This window comes from Penicillium hordei (assembly GCF_028827395.1).
Source record: "Penicillium hordei strain IBT 12815 chromosome Unknown utg000003l_segment0_segment0, whole genome shotgun sequence".
Taxonomy (NCBI): domain Eukaryota; kingdom Fungi; phylum Ascomycota; class Eurotiomycetes; order Eurotiales; family Aspergillaceae; genus Penicillium; species Penicillium hordei.
Genome location: NW_026623144.1, coordinates 3,323,427 through 3,346,407, shown reverse-complemented (window position 1 = coordinate 3,346,407; position 22,981 = coordinate 3,323,427). Strand labels below are relative to the sequence as shown.

Genomic DNA, 22,981 nt, shown 5'->3' with positions numbered 1-22,981 from the left:
CTGAACCTCCCTATCATTTCAGGCGACTGTTCCATCATTGTCCCCTCCCCCGACTTCATAGGAACTTCGACTCCATCAACTTGTTTTTTTTCCCTTTATATTCCTCTGGACTTGTGTGTGCTCTAACTCTGCTTTCATTTCACCTTCTTGTCTGCCTCCAAAGTCTCATCATGAATCCCGAGTGGTAAGCCTTCCCTAATTTCCCATCTCTCCCCTCCCCCACAAATCCCCTTCCAACTATGCGCCCTACTTTGGTTGACTACACGAGCCTGCTTGTGTGTTGAACGTGACTGATGTGATGTTGATTTCTAGAGTATCGTCGTGTCGCTGATTTGACCGTCGCACCACCCGAATTTCCAAACTTGCCGATCTCCGTTGCCTAACCATCGAGATAGATACGATTACCTTTTCAAACTGCTCCTCATCGGTGACTCCGGTGTTGGAAAGTCTTGCTTGCTGCTTCGTTTTGCCGATGATACCTACACTGAAAGCTACATCTCGACAATCGGTGTTGACTTCGTACGTCCCAGAAGCCGCAGGGTATTTGGCCGCAAGAGAGTAGCGGTGCTGACAGGTCATTATAGAAAATCCGCACAATCGAACTCGATGGCAAGACCGTGAAACTTCAAATCGTATGGCGATATTGAACACCAAATATTTAAAACAAGGCTAATAATACATACAGTGGGACACCGCCGGCCAAGAGCGATTCCGTACCATCACATCTTCTTACTACCGGGGCGCTCATGGAATTTGCGTGGTTTACGATGTCACCGACATGGATTCCTTCAACAACGTGAAGCAGTGGCTCCAGGAGATTGATCGGTACGCTACCGAGGGTGTTAACAAGCTGCTCGTTGGAAACAAAAGCGATATGGAGGACAAGAAGGTCGTGGAATACACCGTTGCTAAGGTATGTTTAAAAAGAGACACAAGGCTGTTCGGGTAGACTACTAACACGGTTTGATTGCACTTTTACAGGAGTTCGCTGATAGTCTCGGAATTCCTTTCCTCGAAACTTCGGCCAAGAACGCGTCGAATGTTGAGCAGGCATTCTTGACAATGGCACGTCAGATCAAGGAACGCATGGGAACAGCCACTGTCAACAACAAGCCGACTGTGCAGGTTGGCCAGGGCCAAGGTGTTCAGTCTGGATCGGCAGGTGGCTGCTGCTAAACGACACGATGTTCTCTTTGTGTGGTGCGGTGCTTCACTTTGGCGCAATGTTACATCATGAATTGAGGGGTTCCAAGCGGCGTGGTATCTAATCGGCTGAAGTCAGGCTTGTCAGGTCTTTGGAAACTCGGCATATCCCTAACATATTCCTGATGGGCAAGGAGAAGCTTCTCCACGCAGCTGGCAATCGTTATGATAATGCCGTTGGGGGTTCTCTTGCCTTGGATTCACTTTAGACGGCCTGCGTTCTATCCTTGTTTCTGCGTTTGCTTATGCGATTATCGCCGGTTTCTGCGTTCTCATGATTTCCTGGCCACGTCTCTGCTCTATTACCTTGGCCCATCGTTCTCTGTGTCTTCCCCCTCCCCTTCACCTTTCTATTTTCTAGTTTCCCTTTTTTTTTCTGTAGGTTGGATTTCTCACTTGTGAATGGAATAATAGCGAGAACCTTGCGACTTCTCGAGGCATACTGCCTCACATGGGGCTACTTTTTCTATTATTCTATTATTTTCTGGTAAACTAGTGCATTGTATTATGTAGATTGTCTCCCGAGTTAAATATAAATGTACATTAATATGTACCGTTAAGGCATCTATGAAGATATATAATCACATGAAAGTCACAGGCGCCGACTCTAAAATAGTATAGATCATGATCAACACGTATATACAGTTATACCTTGGAAATTACTACTTAGGTAGACCGGAGATATTACCAATTCCGGGTTATTTGAATGTGACATATCTAAGCTACTCGACTAACATGCAGGTACCGAGAACATCAAGAGATCAAATCAAACTTATTCAACTATATATGTAAATAATCCTGTACAAGGTGAATTTTACGCTATGGGCGCTTCGGAATGCGGTGGAGTTGGGTAAAGAGCCGAGGTACACACTTCGGCAAAACGTCATGAACATCCCATCCCCCTTCAAGCCGACCCTTACGGTAAAGTTCAAAAACATTCTTAATCTGACACATTTCACCTCCTTCCTCTCTTTACAGGATATACGTTACACCTGAGTACACTTCAATATTCCAGCTCTTCCCATCATGTCTCAACCTGGGGCCGAGAGTAAGGCAGCATCTGCTGCTGTCCAGCAGAGTGATAACATCGCGCACGCGCTGGCAGGTGCGGGAGGGGGGGTTTTGTCGATGGTCTTGACGTATGCTTCCCCGCGTTTTCCCCATCGCTGCCGCTAACCGCATACCCACTCCAGATACCCTCTGATCACTTTGTCGACAAGAGCTCAAGTCGAGTCGAAGCGTGCGCACTCAACCACACTCGACGCCGTTCGCCGCATTGTACAGAGAGAAGGTATCTCGGGACTATACTCCGGCCTGGAATCAGCCTTGTTTGGAATCAGCGTCACCAATTTTGTGTATTACTATTGGTATGAGTTCACGCGTTCGGCCTTCGAGAAGGCCGCCATCCAGGGAGGCCGAGCCTCGAAAAAGCTCACGACGGTGGAGTCTATGATTGCGGGCGCCATTGCAGGGAGCGCCACAGTGCTGATCACCAACCCGATCTGGGTCATCAACACTCGCATGACTGCCCGCAAGTCTGAGGCGGAGGAAACATTACCGGGTGTCAAGAAAACAAAGGCATCCACCCTCAGCACCCTAATGGACCTCATCCGGCAGGATGGCCCCAAGGCCCTATTTGCCGGCGTCCTTCCGGCTTTGGTTCTGGTGATCAACCCAATTCTGCAATACACTATTTTCGAACAACTGAAAAACATGGTGGAGCGCCGCCGGCGTATGACGCCGAAGGATGCGTTCTACTTGGGCGCACTAGGCAAAATCATGGCCACCAGCCTCACGTACCCATATATCACCATCAAGAGCCGAGCTCATGTGGCCAGCAAGGATGGCCCCAAGGAGAGCTTGAACGGAAGTCTGAAGAGGATTATTCGGGAAGAAGGCTGGAAGGGGCTCTACAAGGGTAAGTAATTTTTGGTAATCATACCTGGTGGCTGTTCACTGATATATTTTCTAATAAAGGTATTGGACCGAAAGTCACGCAGAGCGCCATCACTGCTGCATTCCTTTTTGCGTTCAAGGATGTGCTGTATGATATGATGGTGTCTGCCCGTAGAAAGGGCCGTATTGCTAAATAGACAGGATATTTTTCCAAGTCTACCAGACCTATGTGACAACTCATATGGTCACGCTTTCTAGAGAGACAAGATTGGGACTCTCAATGTCCACCATGTATACTTGTTCGAATGCAAGAAATGCGAGTGTACGGAGGTGCTGACTTACATTTCATTTCTCCACTATGAAGAATGACTTGGTGAAGCTTCTTGGAAGTTCTTGGGAGCTTTCGGGGGCTATTTTAAAACGATACCCAGGTACTCTGCAAATATGTAGTTTAGTTATTTAGTTATGTTATTTGAAATCCACTCTTATACTTCTTTAATCATACTTGAGACCTGACCGCCTTACATTGTGTTCACCGCCCATCGCCGCTCTCACCCACGTTATCGCGTTCTCGACGCGATTCTGCTCCATTTCTCCACACTTTCTTCTGTATCTTCTACAATCTGGGCAATTTTCAGTTTTGCGCATTGATTCCCATGCCCCCCTCTCCTTCAATCTCTCTTTGAGCTTCTATACATACTTCTCCTAGGTATGCTTCTCTCAGTCCCTTTGGACGGGAAACCTCCTAATGCATGACAGATTTGAAGCTCGCCTCTCCGTTGTCGCATCGCCTTTGTGACCCTCTTACTCTCGGCTTCGAAGATCTGCGCTAGCTACAGATATTATCCATCCTACCCATCCAGAAACGACACCTTGAGCGACTGTATTGCCTAGGATCCTGCTTTGATAGGGCTGTCAAGGCTATACCGGGACAATTTCTTTCCTAGCAAAGCCATCCAAACACATAGGCTTGATTTTACCAAGGAAAGGAACAGAATCAGGTCTAAGGGACCGACGAGTGGGAAGGCAACAACGGAAACTCCAGGTTTAGTGTGAACAAAGTGAGAGCGGGGGGCCGATGTTATGTCTTTCTCACTTTGCCATCGTCCGACACCAGACGTGACTGAGCCTAAATTCATACCAATCAAGTCAAACGTGTGAGAGAACGCTCTTGTAACTTTTACTATCCATGCCTGACTTTTTTTTTTTTTCCTTCTCTTTAGCTCGGAACATCGGCTGTGGTATTAAAATGTCTCACGACTTTTCCAGTCTTAACGGCCAGGGTACTGTCCCTGCATTCCCTGGTCTATCAGCTCGAAGCATCCCGGAAAACCCAGATATTCAACGTGAGACTCTCCGTTTGCTAGTGCAGTATTCGAGGGTCTCTCTGCCACAAAATCCGTCAACCCCGGACACCTCTGGCCATACCAGAGACGAGATCCGAGATGCCTGGCAAACTCCGCGAACAGAAGTCCAGCCTAGTGAGACATCACCCCGATTCACGCGTTCCTCAAGTGGCAGCCATGCCACTCAACCTTCCCCTTCTCGCTCTGTCGCTCCTTCCTCTAGCAGTCCAATTCGAGTTCCCCCTCGCACATCTTCACGCGCTTCCTCCCGCGCACCTTCCCGGCTTACATCTCCTCAATCTGTCTCTGTCTCTTCCTCGCATGGTATCTCTCCCAGTCATCGCGAGCGCCAACGGACGCTTAGGGAGAGTGTGGCAATCTCAAATGCCAATAGGAAGGATGAGACAGTTGCACCTATATCAAAGCAGCACTTCTCTTACCCACCAGACACCATGTTATCTGCCTCCAGGTCATCTGACTCCTCGCGGTCAATATCCCCGACTGCCGAGCAAAGTTCCATTCGTCGTTCTAGTCGAAATAGAGTCCAACCAACCAACTATTACGCCAATCCTTGGGTCAATGTTTCCATTGACTCCGAAGAGCTAGGCACAAACGTCGAAGCTATTTTGGACACCGTGGCGTCTTCTCCACAGGAGCCGTGTCGCGTTTTGCCCCGTCGTGCGAATATTCAAAAGCTGCTGTACAACCGTGAGCTCGGAGGCGGAAATCATCTCCCCATTGTCACCGATGTAGTCTCGGACCTGAGACCATGGAAATCATGGCAAGGCGCTTCGGGGGATCTGCTTGTTCTGGCTTGGTCGCCTGATGGTACTCGGTTTGCGGCGGGCGCCGCAGCTAAATCAGACGAACATAATATGCAGTACAACAAGGCCAACAATCTTCTCTTAGGCGATCTGCAGAGCAATCGTTTGAAGGAAATTCCGGACCATTGGGTTCCACGGCCAACATCATCAACAGTTGATGATCCCCGGCTTTTCATGAGCGTCAATAACATGCAGTGGATTGGCAACAGACTCTACACCGCTAGCTTTGACAAAACTGTCAAGATTTGGGATGTGGAATCAATCCGCAACGTGTCCTGCACTCATACCTTGCAGCATGAGTCTCGAGTGTCAGTGATGTCCGTGTCGAGATTCAATCCGCATATCTTGGCTACTGGGACGGAATCAATTTTGGTCTGGGACACAAAAGATCCAGAAAATTTGACATCGACTCTCCTTCCCTTGGACCGCGATGCACGATATAAGCCCAACTTTGAGTTCTCATCAACGGCCCTGGCCTGGGGCCATACTCCGTCGACTGGGGAATACTTAGCCGGAGGTCTGGCCGAGCCAGGGGATGATCCAATATACAAAGGCCATTTGGGCTTATGGCGAGCCCGCGAATCCGCATATGAGACCATTAGGATGTCTTCTAACTCACAAAATGTCTTCGACATTAAGTGGCACTCTTCATTGCCCATCTTTGCAACGGCCAGTCCTGAGGATCCTCACAACGCGCGCATTAAAGGGATTGGCATTACCACGAAATCACTTGTGAGGGTATTTAGCCTCAACTATGACCTCCAAAAACGTGTGCCGTCTGTGATGGAATTTTCCTGCCCGGCATTGGATGTTAATGAGGTCAGCTTTTGTCCAATGGATTCAAACGGCACATATGTGACCGCTAGTTGCACAGATGGCAAAACCTATGTTTGGGATAATCGGAAAGGTGATAAAATTCTCCACGAACTTCGCCATAGGGCCCCCCTTAACCCGATTGATCACCAGCGAAGCCGGGAAACGGCAGACGTGGGTGTTAGGGTAGCTCTCTGGGGTTCTTCTATGGACCAATTTTATACCGGTGCCTCCGATGGTGTTCTTAAACGGTGGGACATTCGGCGGTCACCCGAAGATGTTCTCGTTGGGGACGTCGTAGCTTTCGATGAGGAGGTTATGTGTGCAGCCTTCACCGAGGATCATTCTCATCTCCTTGTCGGAGGTTCTGGAGGAGGCGTGCATATACTATCATCGGGTCCTTGTTCGGACCCTAACATAAAAACTTTCGAGTTCGAACATGCTCCAGAACCCGAAAAGGCCAGTGATAGTGGGATTGTTGTGGGAAACCAGCTCCTCCTATCTGGCCAGCTTGTCAAGCACGAAACGTTTGGTATGGGTCAAGGGCCCTCTTACACTGGGCCTTTTGCCTCGTGGGCTAGGAACGTCAAGCAAGATGTTTCTTCTGACCGAATCGGGCAGCTCCCTTTGCTCAAGAAGTACCAGAGCCAACAGTTGGATGGTCCACCACCAGAAGATCGTCATGAACTGGACTCGAACCAACGACGAGAGGTTGAGAGACAAATACAACTTGCGGAAATACGAAATCGAGGATTCCACAAGAGAAAATGCCAGGAGCATAATGATCCTTCTACGTTCATCTTCCAAGGCTCTGTATCGTTGTCTTCCCTTGGCTCTTTCCCAGCAGGGAAGAAGAGGAAGAGAAAAGCCGAGAAAATGGAAGCGAAAAAAGTGAAATGGGAAGAGGGTCAAGAGGAGAATGGACAACACCACAGAAAAGACAACAGAGAGGAGAAAGCCAAAAAGAAATCTCGGATGAAAAAGAAGGCTCGCAGGCTCTCCCGTCGGATAATCAGCAACACCGAAAACGTTGACTTGACTCTACTCGACTCGGATGCGGAGACGGGGACGTCACACCGACAGCGGTTTGACCTTGGGGAACTACTTGAGCTTCTTGAGGAAGATAACTGGTTCCCAGCTAGTGGAGAAATCGATCCTAACATCCAAAAGGAGATCGTCTAAGGTGACACCTTTCTCGACAGCGGTGATGTATTTTGCATAGCATTGAAGCGTGGAGTTCTGATTTGGTTTTTTTATCTTAAAGAAATTCACGTTGCAGCGAGAGCTATTCATGATATTGGTGGATGTCAATTTATAGGAGAATATGACCGATAAGCTGAAATCTTGAATGTGGTAGCCTGTAGGTGTGTATGATAGTTAATGTTACTATATATGGCCTCTATATGGTGACATCAGGGTACCGCCACCGATCTCGGGAGGCGCAGTCAATATGCCTGAGGCCACCATTTTCCGCTTACTTCCCGCCGAGTATATATCCATGAACCAAAGAACTCCTCTCTCTCACTCACTCTCATACACATTCTCTCACTTCCTCTTGTCCTCATTTAAACCTAACCCTTGGATCATCCTCAAAATTCAATCTTCCAGACTTGTAACCTATCCAAGCTAATCATACCTGTCACATCATGTCGTTCGCCCCGCCTTCCGGGCCTCCCCCGCCCTCGGTACCTGAGGGATGGAAAGCGCAGTATGATGATCGTTACCACGCTTGGTGTGTATTTACTCATCTCAATAAAGACCACAGTACTGACAATCAGCTAGGTTCTATGTGGACCTTGCCACGGGCAAATCGCAATGGGACCGTCCTGAAGCCCCCCCGCCGCGCGGTGACGGTAATTACACACCCAATTCTCTCCCGCCATCATATAGCAATGCTGGGCCTGGCGACCCAGCAGCACTAGCCAGGGCAGGAGACCAGAAGCAACACATGGGATCAAATAACCCCTATAACCCTTCAACAAATACTGGCCCCGGCAACGCCAGCCCTCATATGATCGACGAAGATGCACGGCTTGCTGCCAAGCTCCAAGCCGAGGAAGATGCCCGGGCCGGTACACGAGGACCCGGAGCCGGACCAGGAGATCGTGGCGCGTCATCAGACTACTACAACAATGCCTCGCGGCCACAGTCCACCGGCCCAGGGGGATATGCGGCGGCCTCGACATCGCATAGCCCGATGCCTGAGCAGGAACAGAAGCGCAGCAAGGGTGGATTTTTGAGCAAGCTGATGGGCAAGAGTTCAAGCGGCAGGTCGCCTCGGCCGCAGCAACAGTACGCCTCGTATGCCCAGCAAGGTCCTCCTCCTGGTGCATACTACGGCGGTGGTGGCTATCCTCCGCAGCATGGCCCCCAGCCTGGATATGGAGGAGGATATGGAGGATACCCGCAGCAGGGTGGATATTACCAGCAGCAACCGCCTCGCAGACAAGGTGGAGGAGGTATGGGGACTGCCGGCGCTGCTGCTTTGGGTGTTGGTGGCGGTTTACTTGGCGGTATGCTGATTGCTGATGCTATTGATGATCATCATGACAACGACGATTATGGTGGCGGTGGTGGTGATGATTATGGTGGTGGTGATGACTTCGGAGGAGGCGACTTTTAAGCTCGGTTGCGTTTCGTCGATTTCTTTGATTGTTCTGTTCTTTTTTTCTTCGGTTTGTTACTAGGATCGACTTCGGGATAAGGGACAGGTTTCTCTGTACAGCTCGAGGGACTTCTAGGCGTTTTGACATCGGGGGGGGGGGGGGGGGGGGGGATTTGGGAGGATTGCTTTTGTTTCGCCTAAACAGCTCTAGTCATTTATTGGCATTTGGCTTCAATTTTATGAGCCAAGAGCAGCTCCCGTTGACTTTGTATCATACAATTAGCCACCAGACAATGACAAGATACCATGCCAAGAACGGTCAATATAATGAAGTGATAATCTTCTATCCACGCTTCCGGGCAGGACCACTGGTATCTCTACCAGTTGAACCGGCCTGGGACGCATCGTTGGCCGTGGGGCTAGGGGCACCTGTACCCGCCATCCAGCTGGCCAGATCAAACCCACCACCAGTCATGGCATTGGCAGTGGCACCGGTGATGGGCGAGGAGCGAGAATGTTGCTCAAATTCGGCGCGCATCTCAGGATCCACTAGACAACAGAGTTAGGCCCCGGATATTTACTTCGGGTTATGAGGGATAGACATACTGTTATCCATGAGCTTGGGCATGACAAACATGAGACCTAGGGCGACAACTGCGAGCAAGACCATTGGGTTCTTGACAAGACTCAAGGGAGAGACTGCAATTCAATGCAAGGTTAGTGCAACTATAGACATTTATTGCAGATTGTATCGATGGGGGAAAAGGGAAGGGGCAAGCTCACATTGAGCACGCTGCTCATAGAAGACCTTTCGTCCAAGAAGCTTGGCCTCGACAACCACATCAACCTCCTTCTTTCCAGTAACATTCACAATATATTTCTCTGCGCCACGATTATCCCATGGGTTCCCGCGGAAAGTCTCCCAGATACCAAGAATGGATCCATCGGCCGCAACATCGACGCGGTAGGGGGCGAAGACGTAGTCACCAGCGGAGCGAATATCAAGCAAGTAGGACTCGGGTTGAGCATCTGAACCCGAGAATTGAAGATCATGGAACACAAATGTCGCCGAGCGTGTCAGCGATGCGGAAAAGACGTGGTCTTTCCCACCAGAGGGAAGAGTGGTGAGAGTGGCATGGCTGGTTGCGGGGAGGACATGTGGGTTTGGTAATGAACTGGAGACGGGGATGGTGATTGTCAAAGAGCTGGCAGATGCCAAACTGCTAATTCCTAGCAGGAGAAGAGAGGAGAGTGAAAAATGCATGGCGGAGATATGGTTGCTGTGAAAGACAAAGGGCCATGGGTTCCGATCAGCAAAGCAGTGTCCGTATCACGTGATGGATATCCTCTCCAGCTCTTGGATGTACAACCATACAAGCATCTACGAATCACCGAAACCACCGTCTTGTTTTTGTTTTTGTTTTTTTATTTCTTTCCCCCAAATCCCAGAGCATCATGCCTGTCTACCTTATTTCCAGGTACAAATAGTCCACAATAGTCCGGGACTGTATCCGACAAGAGACCCATTATTCTAACACCATATGAACAGGATCGCGGATCCCCTCTTCGCCTTAACCATGGGCGTCTCTGCTGCCCTCACCCGCATCCGCCGTGACCAGCGCGAACAGCACCCCGAACGCGTGTCGGAAATCACATACGGAAGCATCGTACAAACGAGCGGGCATCGGTTACAACGTTGGTGGAACGGAGACTTCCAAGATGTTTAAACGGAAATTGTGATCCTTCAGTTTGGAGTTTTGGTTTGGGAGAATCCCCAAAGAGAATTACAATTTATATTGAATCCTGAATCCTGAATCTTTGTATTCTATTTGTACATGTTTACATACACGAACTGACCGTCCAATTGCACCGGAATGGTCATCCTCTACACTTGCGCGGTACAAGGGAATGTAATTCTTGTATGGCCTCATTTTCGTACAAGTCTAGAGGGCTAGCTTGATGAGGTGATCTCACTAGTTATGATCTACAATCTACAGAAGAAAAGAGCGGTTTTGAATTAAAAAGAATTTTGATTCACTAGGATTTTTTTCCCTAGAAAAAGAGATAACCTTGTATCTATGCAATCATGCGCAAAAGGAAACCTTGATACCCCATAAGTTCGTAAAACAAGACGTGAAAGAAAACGAGTGCCAAATGGCAAATAAAGAATCATTCAGAGCGAAACGTTTAGTCAAGCTCCTCGGGCTTCTCCTCAACCTCGTCAGCGGAGCGAGCACCACCCTCGGGGGCACCAGCGCCAGGGGGAGCCTGGCCACCGTAGGCAGCGGAGATGATGGGGTTGGCAACAGCCTCGAGCTCCTTCTGCTGGGACTCGTACTCGTCCTTCTCAGCAGTCTGGTTGCTGTCGAGCCAGCCGATGACCTCGTTGATCTTGTCCTCGACCTTCTTCTTGTCATCCTCGGAGATCTGGAGCTTGCCCTCGGAAAGAGTGTTCTTGAGGGAGTAGGCGTAGGACTCAAGGCCGTTCTTGGCCTGGATACGGGCAGACTCAAGCTCGTCCTCCTCCTTGTACTTCTCAGCCTCGGAAAGCATGCGCTCGATCTCCTCCTTGGAGAGACGGCCCTTGTCGTTGGTGATGGTAATCTTGTTGGACTTTCCAGTACCCTTCTCGAGGGCGGAGACGTTCATGATACCGTTGGCATCAACATCGAAGGTGACCTCAACCTGGGGAACACCGCGGGGGGCGGGGGGGATGCCAGTGAGCTCGAACTTTCCGAGGAGGTTGTTGTCCTTGGTGCGAGCACGCTCACCCTCGAAGACCTGGATCAGGACACCGGGCTGGTTGTCAGAGTAGGTGGAGAAGGTCTCAGACTTCTTAGTGGGGATAGTGGTGTTGCGCTTGATCAGAGGAGTCATGACACCACCAGCGGTCTCAATACCGAGGGAAAGAGGAGCGACATCGAGAAGGAGGATCTCGTTGGTGGACTTGGAAGACTGGTCACCGGACAGGATAGCGGCCTGGACAGCGGCACCGTAGGCAACGGCCTCATCGGGGTTGATGGACTTGTTGGCGTCCTTGTTGAAGAAGTCGGAGACGAGCTTCTGGATCTTGGGGATACGGGTAGAACCACCGACGAGGACAATCTCGTGAACGGAGGACTTGTCAATCTTGGCGTCACGGAGGACACGCTCAACGGGCTCCATGGTGCCGCGGAAGAGGTCCTGGCAGAGCTCCTCGAAACGGGCACGGGTGATGGAGGTGTAGAAGTCAACACCCTCGAAGAGAGAGTCGATCTCGATGGAGGTCTGGGCAGCGGAAGAGAGGGTGCGCTTGGCACGCTCGCAAGCGGTGCGGAGACGACGGAGAGCACGGGCGTTGGTGGTCAGATCCTTCTTGTGCTTACGCTTGAACTCGTTGACGAAGTGGTTGACCAGACGGTTGTCGAAGTCCTCACCACCCAAGTGAGTGTCACCGGCAGTGGCCTTAACCTCGAAGATACCCTCCTCGATGGTCAGGAGAGAAACATCGAAAGTACCACCACCAAGATCGAAGATCAGAACATTGCGCTCACCCTCGACCTTCTTGTCAAGACCGTAGGCAATGGCAGCGGCAGTGGGCTCGTTGATGATACGGAGGACGTTGAGACCGGCAATGAGACCGGCGTCCTTGGTAGCCTGACGCTGAGAGTCGTTGAAGTAGGCAGGGACAGTGATGACAGCGTTGTTGACGGTGCCACCGAGGTAAGCCTCGGCGGTCTCACGCATCTTGACGAGGATCATGGCAGAGATCTCCTCAGGGGTGAACTGCTTGGCCTCACCCTTGAACTCAACCTCGATGACGGGCTTGGTAGCCTTCTCGACGATCTTGAAAGGCCAGTGCTTCATATCGGCCTGGACCTCAGCGTCCTGAAAACGGCGACCAATGAGACGCTTGGCGTCGAAGACAGTGTGGTGGGGGTTCATGGCGACTTGGTTCTTGGCGGCATCACCGATGAGACGCTCGGTGTCGGTGAAACCGACGAACGAGGGGGTGGTGCGGTTACCCTGGTCGTTGGCAATGATTTCAATGCGGTCATCACGGAAGACACCCACACAGGAGTAGGTGGTTCCCAGATCAATACCGACGGCGGGAGCCATGGTGAATGTGTGTAATCGTTAAAAAGAAAAGAAGACGGTGTGTAGAAAGAGATTCGTGAGTGAAAAGGGTAGGTAGTATACAAAGAGGAAGAGGGTATTTGATAGTGAGAGAAGGAAAGAAGAAGAGGAAGGGGACGAGGGCTGAGAAAAGTTCCTATATAGTGAGCGGTGTATTACTCCAGAAGCTTCTAGAGGGACCTTCCATGCGGATCCATGAGATTCCACGAGGTTCGATGGCCCAGCAACCACCTCATTACGTTCTTCATCAAGACTCTAGTAGGTTCCAGATGAGCCCAGTGGAGCCTTCAGCTCGACAAATTACTTGATTATCTTCAAAATTATTGTCAACGATGTCAATTCCTATTTTTCTTCTTTTTACTCTGATTCATGTTTTTCTTTGACGTTCTCTTTTTTTTTTATGGCGGGGCTGTATGACGTAATAGTGGGATGACTCTTAAGGCGGTGTCAGATTATGGTATCAATGCAGGGTCAGTACATGATAAATACGGAATAAATACAGGATTAATTCCCGTCGCTATGGGAGACCCCTTTGATTTGTGTGTTTTTAGATGAAGATAAATATGTACATCCATGTATTGTTGGTAATGGTAAGGTCAATTATGCATACGTCATGGTGAATTCATGACCTATGACCCCATCAAAATCATATTGAACATAGTTATCCTACCAGTTTTTTTTCGTGGACTTCGGAATTCGGAATGAGTGTTTCCCCGGGCAATGGGTAATGTTGTAGTCAACTAGAAAATAAATTATGTAATCATTTCTAACCCCGGAATCGGTGTAACATTTATCCAGATTCTCTCCTTGAGGCGGAAACTGGAGCCCAAGGCAGAGACTAAATTTCGCACTTTCTGGGAATATCTTATATGTTGTACTTCCCTATCCCTAAGTAGTCTGTATCTCTTTAAATTGTATATCTCAGCAGCCTATAGGACTATAAGGATTATTTGTCTCACGAACGGATAAAAACTTAGATATTTACATATTTACGTATGTTATTATCCTCATATACTCCATACTCCATACTCCATAAAATAAAGAATCTTGGAACAATCCTATAATTCCCCTGCCAAGAGGTTTTAATTGATACATCCTATGTTATGTTGTACGGAGTAGTCCGCCATACTCCGGAGTATAGCTACAACATACATATATAACATATACGAAGTAATCTTTTGTCTCCAAAATTTAGACAAATCGGAGCCAACCCGGAGAAACTAACATTTTCGCTTATTTCTTATTTTTCCTCCCAAAAGGCCGAGTCGGGCTTGCGCCATCCGCGCTAAGCATTGATGTTTAACCTTGTAAATGTAACCTTGAAACATAAGCATTATCCTAGACTTGTCCAATCGGACGTTGTCTGATGGGGATATGGCGAATATTTACTCCAGTCGCACATCATGGTATTTCTAAACACTAGTTTTCTATAAAGAATCAATATCGATGTACCTGATATTTTATCTTGCCTTCCATCTGGGTTCCGCTAGAATCCTCTTCTAAAATCCCCTTCCTCGCCATGTTCGCTGGACTGAAGCGTAAGGCGCCCGGGAACCAACCTACCGAGGTCAAAATAGAGGAAGACACCATGGGTTTAGAAGGTTCGAAGCTCTCCTTAAAAAACCCGGAGGTCGCTGAGACCGGGGTGGATGAGGAGAACCTCCATTTTAAGGGGGAAACAGCCGCTATTGAACAAGAGACACACGATAACCCCGAGATTGCTGCGTTGCCCATGTCTGTGAGACATCTGATCAACTTGACCGATGATCCCAACTTACCAACAATCACCTTCCGTTACTTTGTGCTCTCGATCATCTTCGTTATCCCTGGAGCCTTTCTGTCGCAGATGAGCTACTTCCGCACAACCAAGGCACCGTACTCCATCTTCTTCGTTCAAATCGCCTGTCACTATGCCGGTCACTTTATGGCCAGAGTCCTTCCTGACTGGAAAATTGGACTACCTGGTACTCGCTTTTGTTTTAGCTTGAACCCGGCCCCATGGAGCATCAAGGAGCATGTCTTGGTCACACTGACTGCAGCTTCGGGGGCTACGTACAACCTGGGATATGCTCCCATCGTCCTCGCAGAGCTGTGGTACGGTACACGAGTCAACCCGGCAGTTGCCATCTTCTTTATGCTTTCAATCGTGTGGATTGGCTACTCCTTTGCTGCTCTTGCCCGACAAATCCTTTTGCCTGACCCGGAATACATCTGGCCCCAAGCTTTGATGCAGACCACATTGTTCGAAACTTTCCGCAAGACAGACAACTCATCGGCTCTCGCTCGGCGCCAGATGAAGGTGTTTTTCTTCGCGCTTCTAGGAATGACCATGTGGCAATTCCTTCCCGAGTATGTTTTCCCATTCACATCGTCCCTAGCCTTCCTCTGCTGGGTGGCGCCTCGAAATCCGGTGGCCAACTTCATTGGCTCAGGTATTGGTGGCATGGGCTTCCTCAATCTCTCGTTGGATTGGTCAAATGTAAACTGGAATGGATCCTCGATCATGACGACTCCATACTGGACGCAAGTCATCTTGTTCTTGGCATTTGCTTTCAATTGTTGGGTCCTACTTCCTGCAGCGAAGTGGGGGAATCTAGGTTCCTTCAAGCACGGACTCATGTCAAATAGCCTTTTCCTAGGTAATGGTACAACCTACCCAACCCTCGACGTACTCACTCAAGACTATCGCTTGAACGTGACCGCTTATGAGGAGTATGGACCGATGTATATGGGCTTGCAGAATGTGTGGGCGACATTTTTCGACTACGCCAAACTTCCAGCAGCTGTCACTTGGATCTTGACGTTTGGATACGCACAGATTTCTGGGAATGTCCGAAGAATCTGGTCATCTCGCACAGCAGAAAAACCTACCAAGAACGAAAGCATTCATCACCAGTATCACGACCGCCTCAACGTCATCCAGAGACAGTACAAAGAGATTCCATGGTGGTGGTATGGTATTCTATTTTCGGTAGCCTTTGTCATTCTGATCATATTCCTCGCACTCGGGCATCTCTTCATTCCAATTTGGACATTGTTTGTGGCCCTTGCGAGTGCTGCTGTCCTGGTCATCCCGTTTGCTTGGCTTTACGCCATCTCCAACTACCAGCTTGAGACTGGCTCTTTCAACGAACTCATGTATGGCTACATGGTTCACACAAAAGCCGGTGAGACCCACCAACATCCCTGTGGTCCTTCTGTCTACGGGGCTATTGCGGGTGACGCCTGGTATCGTGCACAGTATATGCTTCAGGACCAAAAGATTGGTCACTACATGCACATTCCACCCCGCGCGGTTTTCTTCTCTCAAATTTTCGGCACTTGTATGGGTGTTCCGATCAACTATGCCGTCATTCGTTGGATCATGGACACCAAAGGAGATTATCTGACTGGCCGGAAAACGGACCCACTGAATCAATGGACAGGACAGTCCCTGCGAACCTCTAACACAATGGGGGTTCAGTACGCTGTGCTTGGCCCGAAGAGGCTTTTTGCTGAGACGGAAATGGCCGTGCTTCCCTGGTCATTCCTTATAGGGGCGGCGATTCCTCCTATTCTCTTCGGTTTCCACCGTTTCTTCCCCCGGCTTCGAATTGACCTGTGGAATGTCAGTATCTTTTTTGGAGGACTGGCGATGTTCTACGGTAACATCAGTACTGGTTACACATCTGCCATTATCGGTGGATATATTGTAATGTATTGGGCTTACCGTCGCCATTTTGAGGTCTGGAAGCGGTATAATTACCTGGTTGCTGCTGCGTTTGATGCTGGATTTAACCTCAACATGTTGCTCGTCTTCTTCTTTTTCGGGGCAGGCAAGCAAATTTCGATGCCAAAATGGTGGGGCAATAATGCAACGTCTGTGGAGAGATGTTTCGCTCTTGACAGGTGATTTGCTTTTATAATTTGGGAAACGAATAGCTGGTATTATAAGTTCTAATATAAAAGTTGCCTCTTTTTTAAAAAAACTTCACTAATGTAGGCAGAAGGAGCATCCTAGCATGTTGTAATATTGTTCGATGGCCTGGGGCTAATACTTGCCCATATAAACACGTTAGATAGGATTATCTTGCTGTGTAGGTAAATCTTTCAATAGTTTGCTCTTTGGTTTCATTTTCAGTTCCTTTTCAGTTGATATAATACTTCTGAAGGTTATCCTTGATGCCTCAGGGCAAGATTTGTCACGGGGCTTGATCACCCACGACAGCCAATCAGACGGCGAGGTCACCCTTACATGTTGTTTTGGTTCGAGGGGGAAGACCTTACTTTGCAGACCGTCTTTTAAATTCCCCTTGCCCCCTTTCCACCAACCATCCTTTCTACAATTCTCCATCCACTCTAAATAAAACCTCATTATGGCTGACCAGGCGACTATTTCCAACTCCAACGAGCAAGCCTTCGCCAAGGGCAAGGGCAAGGCTGACCCCACGCAAGATATGAGCATGGACGAGGAGAGCGAGTCGGAGAGCGAGAACGAGATCGTGAGTCTACAATTTATACACCCATCTACTTATTTTATGCTGACTTTGCTTGCGTTTTCCTAGGCTGACAATGGTGTGCCCCCCCCCCCCCCCCCCCCCACCACTATCACTCCCAAGCAACCCATGCCTGAATAACCACATGCGCCAGAATGACCGTTAATTGCCTCCATACTGACCATTTCTGCTCCTAGACGAAGATGATGACACACAAGACAATCTCAACGACCCTATCGACCAGAACAACATCATTCAGGGTGGCCGACGCACACGCGGCAAGGTCATTGACTACTCCAAGATCTCCACTGATGAGATGGAGGATGACGAGGATGACGATGAGGAATATGAGGGCCGCGAGGACAACGAGACCAACGATGATGACCAGATGCGCGACTAAGCTCGACGAATACAAAACTTCCGGGTGGCATGGAATTGCTTTGAACTATATAGGCGCCGCGGATCGGTCCACGATGGTTTTTTTTTTTTTTTCTTTCGCGTGTGTCCATAAGATGTCTCGCGATTCTGTGATGACAATGAATCAATGAATATCTCTTCAGATTTCTTTTTCCAACCCCGTTGATATACATATAATCCATTGACTATGGGTTGGCCGATGTTCAGCCTATGATGTAATTTGTAGACCAAATAATAGATATTTCTAGCGGCATAACTTGAAGCGAGCATTGCTTTTTCCATTACATTCCATCGTAATCAATCCCGAAATGACCAAATTGACAATAAACAGATGCCCATGCGAACCGCAACTGTGGTGTATCTTGTGTGTCGATTTCCAGTACTTCCAACTTTGGAAGGTTGGGCTATCACGTGTTGTTCGGCGAATGACAACGCTATGGCCACCTTGATGTTTTTATCTCCGCAAGCATCGAGGACTTGAACAGTGGTCGACTTGGATTTTGACCTTTGCGAAATGCTCGATTGCCGTTGAACAAATTATTCGCAGTTTATGTTCCTCCTCTTTCTCCTTCACGAACTCTAGCTACATCCCACGACCGTCATGGCTTCACGGTATAGTTCCACCATTGATCTCTCGGTTCATTATGGGGTGTCCTTCAGCTAATGCAGAAGTAACCTAAATAGGTTTCCTCGTCAACGTGATCCCCGCGCCGCTTCATCTCTCTTCGATCAATACGGTGGTGACTCCCGTCAAGCTAGCAGATCGCCTGCCCAACAACCAGGTGGATACGGGTACGGAGGTTACTCCAGCCCAGCACCTAATGGTTATGCGAGTAGCGGTGCCGCTGGAGCAGGATATCAGAGTGCATCGCCGGACAAAAAGTACGTTGAGTGGCTCATAATCTTTTGGGAATCGCTTGCCATTCTTCCGACTATGGATGTATAGTCGCTAACCAAGGCTTTGCTATAGGGGACACTACTCCGATGCAGTTCTCTCATCTCTCGAGTCACAAAATGACGCTGAGGTCGAGGGTATCAGCGCCAAGGTCAAAATGTTGAAGGATGTAAGCAGCCTCGCACCCATATTTCCAGGCCTAACGAAAGCAGGTAGTCGTTCGAAATAACAAACTGCTGACGGGGGAAAAACTATCTAGATCACAATTGCAATTGGCGATGAAATCCGAGACACCACACACATTACCGATCTCAACGATTCATTCGATAACACTCGAGTCCGACTCCGCGGGAATATGAACCGCATGCTTCGCATGGCTGAGAGCACCGGCGTCGGCTGGCGAGTCTGGCTCGGCTTCTTTTTCGCTGTCTTCCTCCTGTTCTTCTATGTGTGGATATTCTGAACGTATACCCTTGATGTCTCTGTAATGTCCTATCGCGCTCTACACTATGTCGACCACGCCCGCCTTTCTCGTCTTTTCATCTTTAACCTCCCGTCTTCACGCAAAACCCAGCGACTTGCTTCTTTTACTTGATCCCATATGGATCTAATCACGCACATGACTTATCAGTATCTTCAGCATGGGAATCTTGGCTTTGGCGCTATAAGGTGTTCTGGGACTATGGATTCTTTGAGCTATGTATATGCAAACCCCTGCCATTGGGTCAGAGGTCGGCTATGTACCGATTTCTGGATCGGCACCTTGGGGAGTCTGCCTGGTATCCATCCCCGGGGATAATTCAGGAAAGTTGACCAATGTGATCCGGTTATGGTCAGGTTATTTCTGGCTGGAAAATTTTTTCAGTAAACCGTACATAATGCATATAAAACAATATACAGAAACTGCCCGAGCAAAGTGAGCCATTTTCAGGTAGAGCTTTACCTTCTAGTCTGTGCGTGTTAGCTTCAGAACGCTTCTGAGGTCATGTTCATTGGATTTACTCATAGAAGATCTTACGTCAAAAAGAGGTATCATACGCTGCCATCAAAACTCCGAGGCAGAATCCTAGCGAGATCCATCTTTTACGCTCGCACAAAACGCCGTAGAGGAAATTGAACAATTACAACCTTGTTTCGAATAGCCTCTAGTTTAGACTATCCCTGGGCCTACCGATGTGCCGCGGGAACCTTCTCGCAAACCCGCTTCGTCGACTGCCCTGACTGGTTATGGATGCACGCAGGTCTTCATCACTGTAAAGCATGCTGCTAGAATCAAATGCATCGCCACCACCGCTCCAGCGATTGAGGAAACGGCGCTGGGCTTCAGTCTCGGGCTCGCGGCGCAGAGTCGGAGGTTGAGGCAAACCACCACGGCTGTTTGGCGTGCTGGTGCGGAAGTTCTCGGCAAATCTGGTTTGAATGATACTGGGTTCATTTTCATCATCCTCGTCACTCAGCTCTTCTTCGCTGTCTGTGTGCTGCCATTCCCCTTCTTGCTCCGAGCCTTGCTCTGCAGCATCAGGGATATCATCGTCAAGGTCGCGCGTCATGCCTTCGCTCACACTCTCACTGTCGGCGGCAGGTATCTCCGCATCCAGATCAGGCTGGTTGTCGAAATCATCCTCTTCGTCATCATCATCGTCATCATCATACAGGCCTGAGCCCTCATAGTCATCATCGGGGAACCCTTCGGGAATGTCATCATCCAAGTCGCGCTCCATGTATTCTCCTTCGTCGCCAATGTTATCTTCCTCGAGTCCCTCTTCGCCTTCCTCGATAAGACCCGAGGCCTCCTCCTCCGCGTTGGGGATATCATCATCCAAATCGCGTTCCATGCCTTCGTCCTCTTCGACTTCCCCGGTCTGCATCCCCATGTCATCATCCATAATTCCTTCACCTTCTACAGCTTCCATCTCAGCCGCAGCAGCTTGTAGCGCCTCTTCACGCTCCGCTTCTTCCTCTTTCATACCGAGCATTGTCTTCGCACATCCCGCCGGCCTGATCCATGAGTATCCGAACGACGCGATGTTCAATTTTCGAGAGCGTAGCGAGCGTTCTTCTGCAGCTAATGTAGCGATTGTGTTGGCAGAAGAGCGGGACGGCATTAATGAGCGATGACTGCTGGGAGTGCCGCTGGCGTTGCGTCGGGCGAGGTGGTTGGCAGCGGAATTGTCGCCAGCTTGTTGATCTGAGATAGAGCGATATGGCTGAGAAGATCCGAACCAAAGTTCGTGGGACTATCGAAGTTGTTAGTTTTCTCGAGGGCTGTTTGAGAAGCTTGAATCGCTAAAGCCTGGCACTTACATCGCGCGGGGTGATGGATGAAAGGGTGAGCATCTCTGCAAGTATTGTTGCTTCAATGCTGGATTTGGGAATACTATGATGCCTCCAGGGCTATTCCGATGTTTCTGCTTATGGAGCTTTGTGGGGATGGCCTGTTGCAGATGCGGCGCTTTGTAGCTGTACTCCGAAGTAGTATGGTACGGCGACTGGAGTGGTCACTGGTTCTGAAACGTCACGACACGCGTGAGCTTTAATTATCTTGAAAACAAAAAGACATAAAAGAAGCAATTGGCGATGTTGATATAGGCCCACGATATCATCCAAGGTCGGGAAACCGCGCGCGCGAAGGCAGAAAAGGCCAGAGCTCCACAGCCAATCAATTCATCTATGCGGGTAGTCCCCAGTCCTATGTTGTACTTTATATACATACAATATAACTAGTCAGTTATATCTACTCCGTATGCTTCAATTCACTACATCAGAGCCAAGCATCATATATGTAGGAACGCTCTAAAAAACCAAGGCTAATTATATTCCACATAGTAACTAACTAGTTAACTATCGTCTATTAGTGACCAATAACACTTATAGCTCTAAACACAAGAATAGTCCTCCGCCTATGCAGCCTTGTTGTGTCTTTTAGATACCTTTTTAGGTGCCTTTGTAGGTGTATATGGAGGCAGTAAAAAAAAATTAAAAAAAAAAAAAATTCTTCGTGCAAGAGACATTTCTATGTATAACCTTTGACTCTTTATAGATCGACCTATCCAAGTTCTATTTTTGCATGGCTGGTCATGGATATATATAGCTCGTACCTTCTATATTATAGGGCGTTCTTTTTCAGCTTCTGCTGGTTTGCCCTTAGGGACCTGCACAGCATGGAGAGAGGTACTTCCACCTCCGCAGTTGGAGTGCTTCAAGGGCAAAACCCAGTCAATAATGAGTTTAGCCTTTTGTTAACCCAGGCCCTTAGCCACGGGCACTACATATGTACTCCGTACTACGATGCATTATTCAAGAGCCAGCCAAATGTCTACATATGTACTCTGTAAGTAAGACTCACCTGAGTCAAAATCTAAGACCTCCCAAGACCTAGATACAGGAGGAAGTGAGATGGTGCTCTAGTGGTGCGATGTTCTGAAGTTGTACATTGTGAGGAGAGGGATGTTTCATGAATCCAGAATGGAAATATTAGTTAAAGTGGTGAGATGTTCGAGTTGTTCTCATAGTTAGTTGATATGTTCAATGTTAATACTGTTGGTTTCCGGAATCACCCGATACCAGCAACCCGGTGAACCTAAAGTGGACAAGAGGCGCCTCGGGAAAAGCCGGGTGGACGCTGTTGTGCCTAGGTAGCTTTCCCCGAAATCATGACGTTCGATACGTCTTCTCATGTTACTTTCATCGGCACTTTGATTGGACTAGAAAAGGCGGGGATTATGTGATATCCACCCTGGTCTGGTTCCGGGGTTAAATCTGGTATAAAATACGGTAACTATACATTGCTTGCTATATATGTGGGCTATAAAGAAATCAAATGCAGAGGATCCTAATCCTATTTCACCCGATCAACATTGATGTATACGGTAATGAGCTAACACTATATGTAGACAGCTAGGCCAAAAAGGAGAAAAGATCCTTAGAAGAAGTTATGTATTCTTATTATCATCATCTACCTTATCTCTATATCTTCACATGTCTAGACGGATCACTTTCCTCCGGACTCTATTTAACCCCGAATTATACAATGGGGTAAAGCATATGGAGTATTTTAGAATGTAAAACATGGGGAAGTAGGGATTCCGATCAATTCGTGGAGCTGAATCCTTATAGTCCAGGGGTCAATACCAATAAATGGGCAGATAATTTGAACCGAACCGCGATAAGCAGTTTGGATGACTTCAAACGGATTGGGGGAACCCCGTCCGCAAACGGCTCCCCGAAATCGGGCTATGCATCTACAAGCGAAGGCGATAGAGAGGGGAAACCCGGGAAGAGGGGACTTGGCCGTTGTCGGAATGTCCGCGTATGGAGTACCGTTACTCGTTACTCGTTACAGGTATTGGCATTACCATCCATTGGATGTCTGATTGTCTTTATCTTTAATA

General features: G+C 48.6%; 12 protein-coding genes across 12 annotated transcripts; 9 read left to right on the top strand and 3 right to left on the bottom strand.

Annotated features, from left to right (window-relative positions):
• Positions 1–170: 170 nt before the first annotated feature.
• N7537_006496 (Rab family GTPase YPT1) lies at positions 171–1,176 on the top strand (the record flags this gene model as incomplete). The annotated part of the gene is made up of 5 exons (XM_056897553.1): positions 171–181; positions 396–519; positions 585–632; positions 686–913; positions 982–1,176. The coding sequence occupies 5 exons, from the start codon at positions 171–173 to the stop codon at positions 1,174–1,176; spliced, it is 606 nt and encodes a 201-aa protein (XP_056753338.1).
• Positions 1,177–1,328: 152 nt separating this feature from the next.
• Positions 1,329–1,564, top strand: N7537_006495 (uncharacterized protein; the record flags this gene model as incomplete). Its single annotated transcript, XM_056897552.1, has 2 exons — positions 1,329–1,386; positions 1,413–1,564. The coding sequence occupies 2 exons, from the start codon at positions 1,329–1,331 to the stop codon at positions 1,562–1,564; spliced, it is 210 nt and encodes a 69-aa protein (XP_056753337.1).
• A 665-nt stretch (positions 1,565–2,229) lies between these two features.
• pmp47 (putative peroxisomal membrane protein Pmp47) lies at positions 2,230–3,296 on the top strand (the record flags this gene model as incomplete). The annotated part of the gene is made up of 3 exons (XM_056897551.1): positions 2,230–2,342; positions 2,397–3,121; positions 3,181–3,296. The coding sequence occupies 3 exons, from the start codon at positions 2,230–2,232 to the stop codon at positions 3,294–3,296; spliced, it is 954 nt and encodes a 317-aa protein (XP_056753336.1).
• A 1,052-nt stretch (positions 3,297–4,348) lies between these two features.
• On the top strand, positions 4,349–7,264 carry N7537_006493 (WD repeat protein; the record flags this gene model as incomplete). Its single annotated transcript, XM_056897550.1, has 1 exon — positions 4,349–7,264. The coding sequence occupies one exon, from the start codon at positions 4,349–4,351 to the stop codon at positions 7,262–7,264; it is 2,916 nt and encodes a 971-aa protein (XP_056753335.1).
• Positions 7,265–7,728: 464 nt separating this feature from the next.
• On the top strand, positions 7,729–8,705 carry N7537_006492 (WW domain-containing protein; the record flags this gene model as incomplete). Its single annotated transcript, XM_056897549.1, has 2 exons — positions 7,729–7,814; positions 7,865–8,705. The coding sequence occupies 2 exons, from the start codon at positions 7,729–7,731 to the stop codon at positions 8,703–8,705; spliced, it is 927 nt and encodes a 308-aa protein (XP_056753334.1).
• Positions 8,706–9,030: 325 nt separating this feature from the next.
• Positions 9,031–9,951, bottom strand: N7537_006491 (uncharacterized protein; the record flags this gene model as incomplete). The annotated part of the gene is made up of 3 exons (XM_056897548.1): positions 9,031–9,236; positions 9,294–9,386; positions 9,471–9,951. 3 exons carry the CDS (start codon positions 9,949–9,951, stop codon positions 9,031–9,033), a joined length of 780 nt encoding a protein of 259 aa, XP_056753333.1.
• A 191-nt stretch (positions 9,952–10,142) lies between these two features.
• Positions 10,143–10,414, top strand: N7537_006490 (Non-classical export protein 1; the record flags this gene model as incomplete). Its single annotated transcript, XM_056897547.1, has 2 exons — positions 10,143–10,165; positions 10,237–10,414. The coding sequence occupies 2 exons, from the start codon at positions 10,143–10,145 to the stop codon at positions 10,412–10,414; spliced, it is 201 nt and encodes a 66-aa protein (XP_056753332.1).
• Positions 10,415–10,874: 460 nt separating this feature from the next.
• hsp70 (molecular chaperone Hsp70) lies at positions 10,875–12,785 on the bottom strand (the record flags this gene model as incomplete). Its single annotated transcript, XM_056897546.1, has 1 exon — positions 10,875–12,785. The coding sequence occupies one exon, from the start codon at positions 12,783–12,785 to the stop codon at positions 10,875–10,877; it is 1,911 nt and encodes a 636-aa protein (XP_056753331.1).
• A 1,537-nt stretch (positions 12,786–14,322) lies between these two features.
• On the top strand, positions 14,323–16,695 carry N7537_006488 (OPT family oligopeptide transporter; the record flags this gene model as incomplete). The annotated part of the gene is made up of 1 exon (XM_056897545.1): positions 14,323–16,695. The coding sequence occupies one exon, from the start codon at positions 14,323–14,325 to the stop codon at positions 16,693–16,695; it is 2,373 nt and encodes a 790-aa protein (XP_056753330.1).
• Positions 16,696–17,158: 463 nt separating this feature from the next.
• On the top strand, positions 17,159–17,678 carry N7537_006487 (histone H2A.Z-specific chaperone CHZ1; the record flags this gene model as incomplete). The annotated part of the gene is made up of 3 exons (XM_056897544.1): positions 17,159–17,284; positions 17,348–17,357; positions 17,476–17,678. 3 exons carry the CDS (start codon positions 17,159–17,161, stop codon positions 17,676–17,678), a joined length of 339 nt encoding a protein of 112 aa, XP_056753329.1.
• A 618-nt stretch (positions 17,679–18,296) lies between these two features.
• Positions 18,297–19,053, top strand: N7537_006486 (SNARE domain- containing protein; the record flags this gene model as incomplete). The annotated part of the gene is made up of 4 exons (XM_056897543.1): positions 18,297–18,307; positions 18,380–18,577; positions 18,666–18,759; positions 18,850–19,053. 4 exons carry the CDS (start codon positions 18,297–18,299, stop codon positions 19,051–19,053), a joined length of 507 nt encoding a protein of 168 aa, XP_056753328.1.
• Positions 19,054–19,735: 682 nt separating this feature from the next.
• On the bottom strand, positions 19,736–20,927 carry N7537_006485 (uncharacterized protein; the record flags this gene model as incomplete). The annotated part of the gene is made up of 2 exons (XM_056897542.1): positions 19,736–20,827; positions 20,895–20,927. 2 exons carry the CDS (start codon positions 20,925–20,927, stop codon positions 19,736–19,738), a joined length of 1,125 nt encoding a protein of 374 aa, XP_056753327.1.
• Between the last annotated feature and the right edge of the window lie 2,054 nt (positions 20,928–22,981).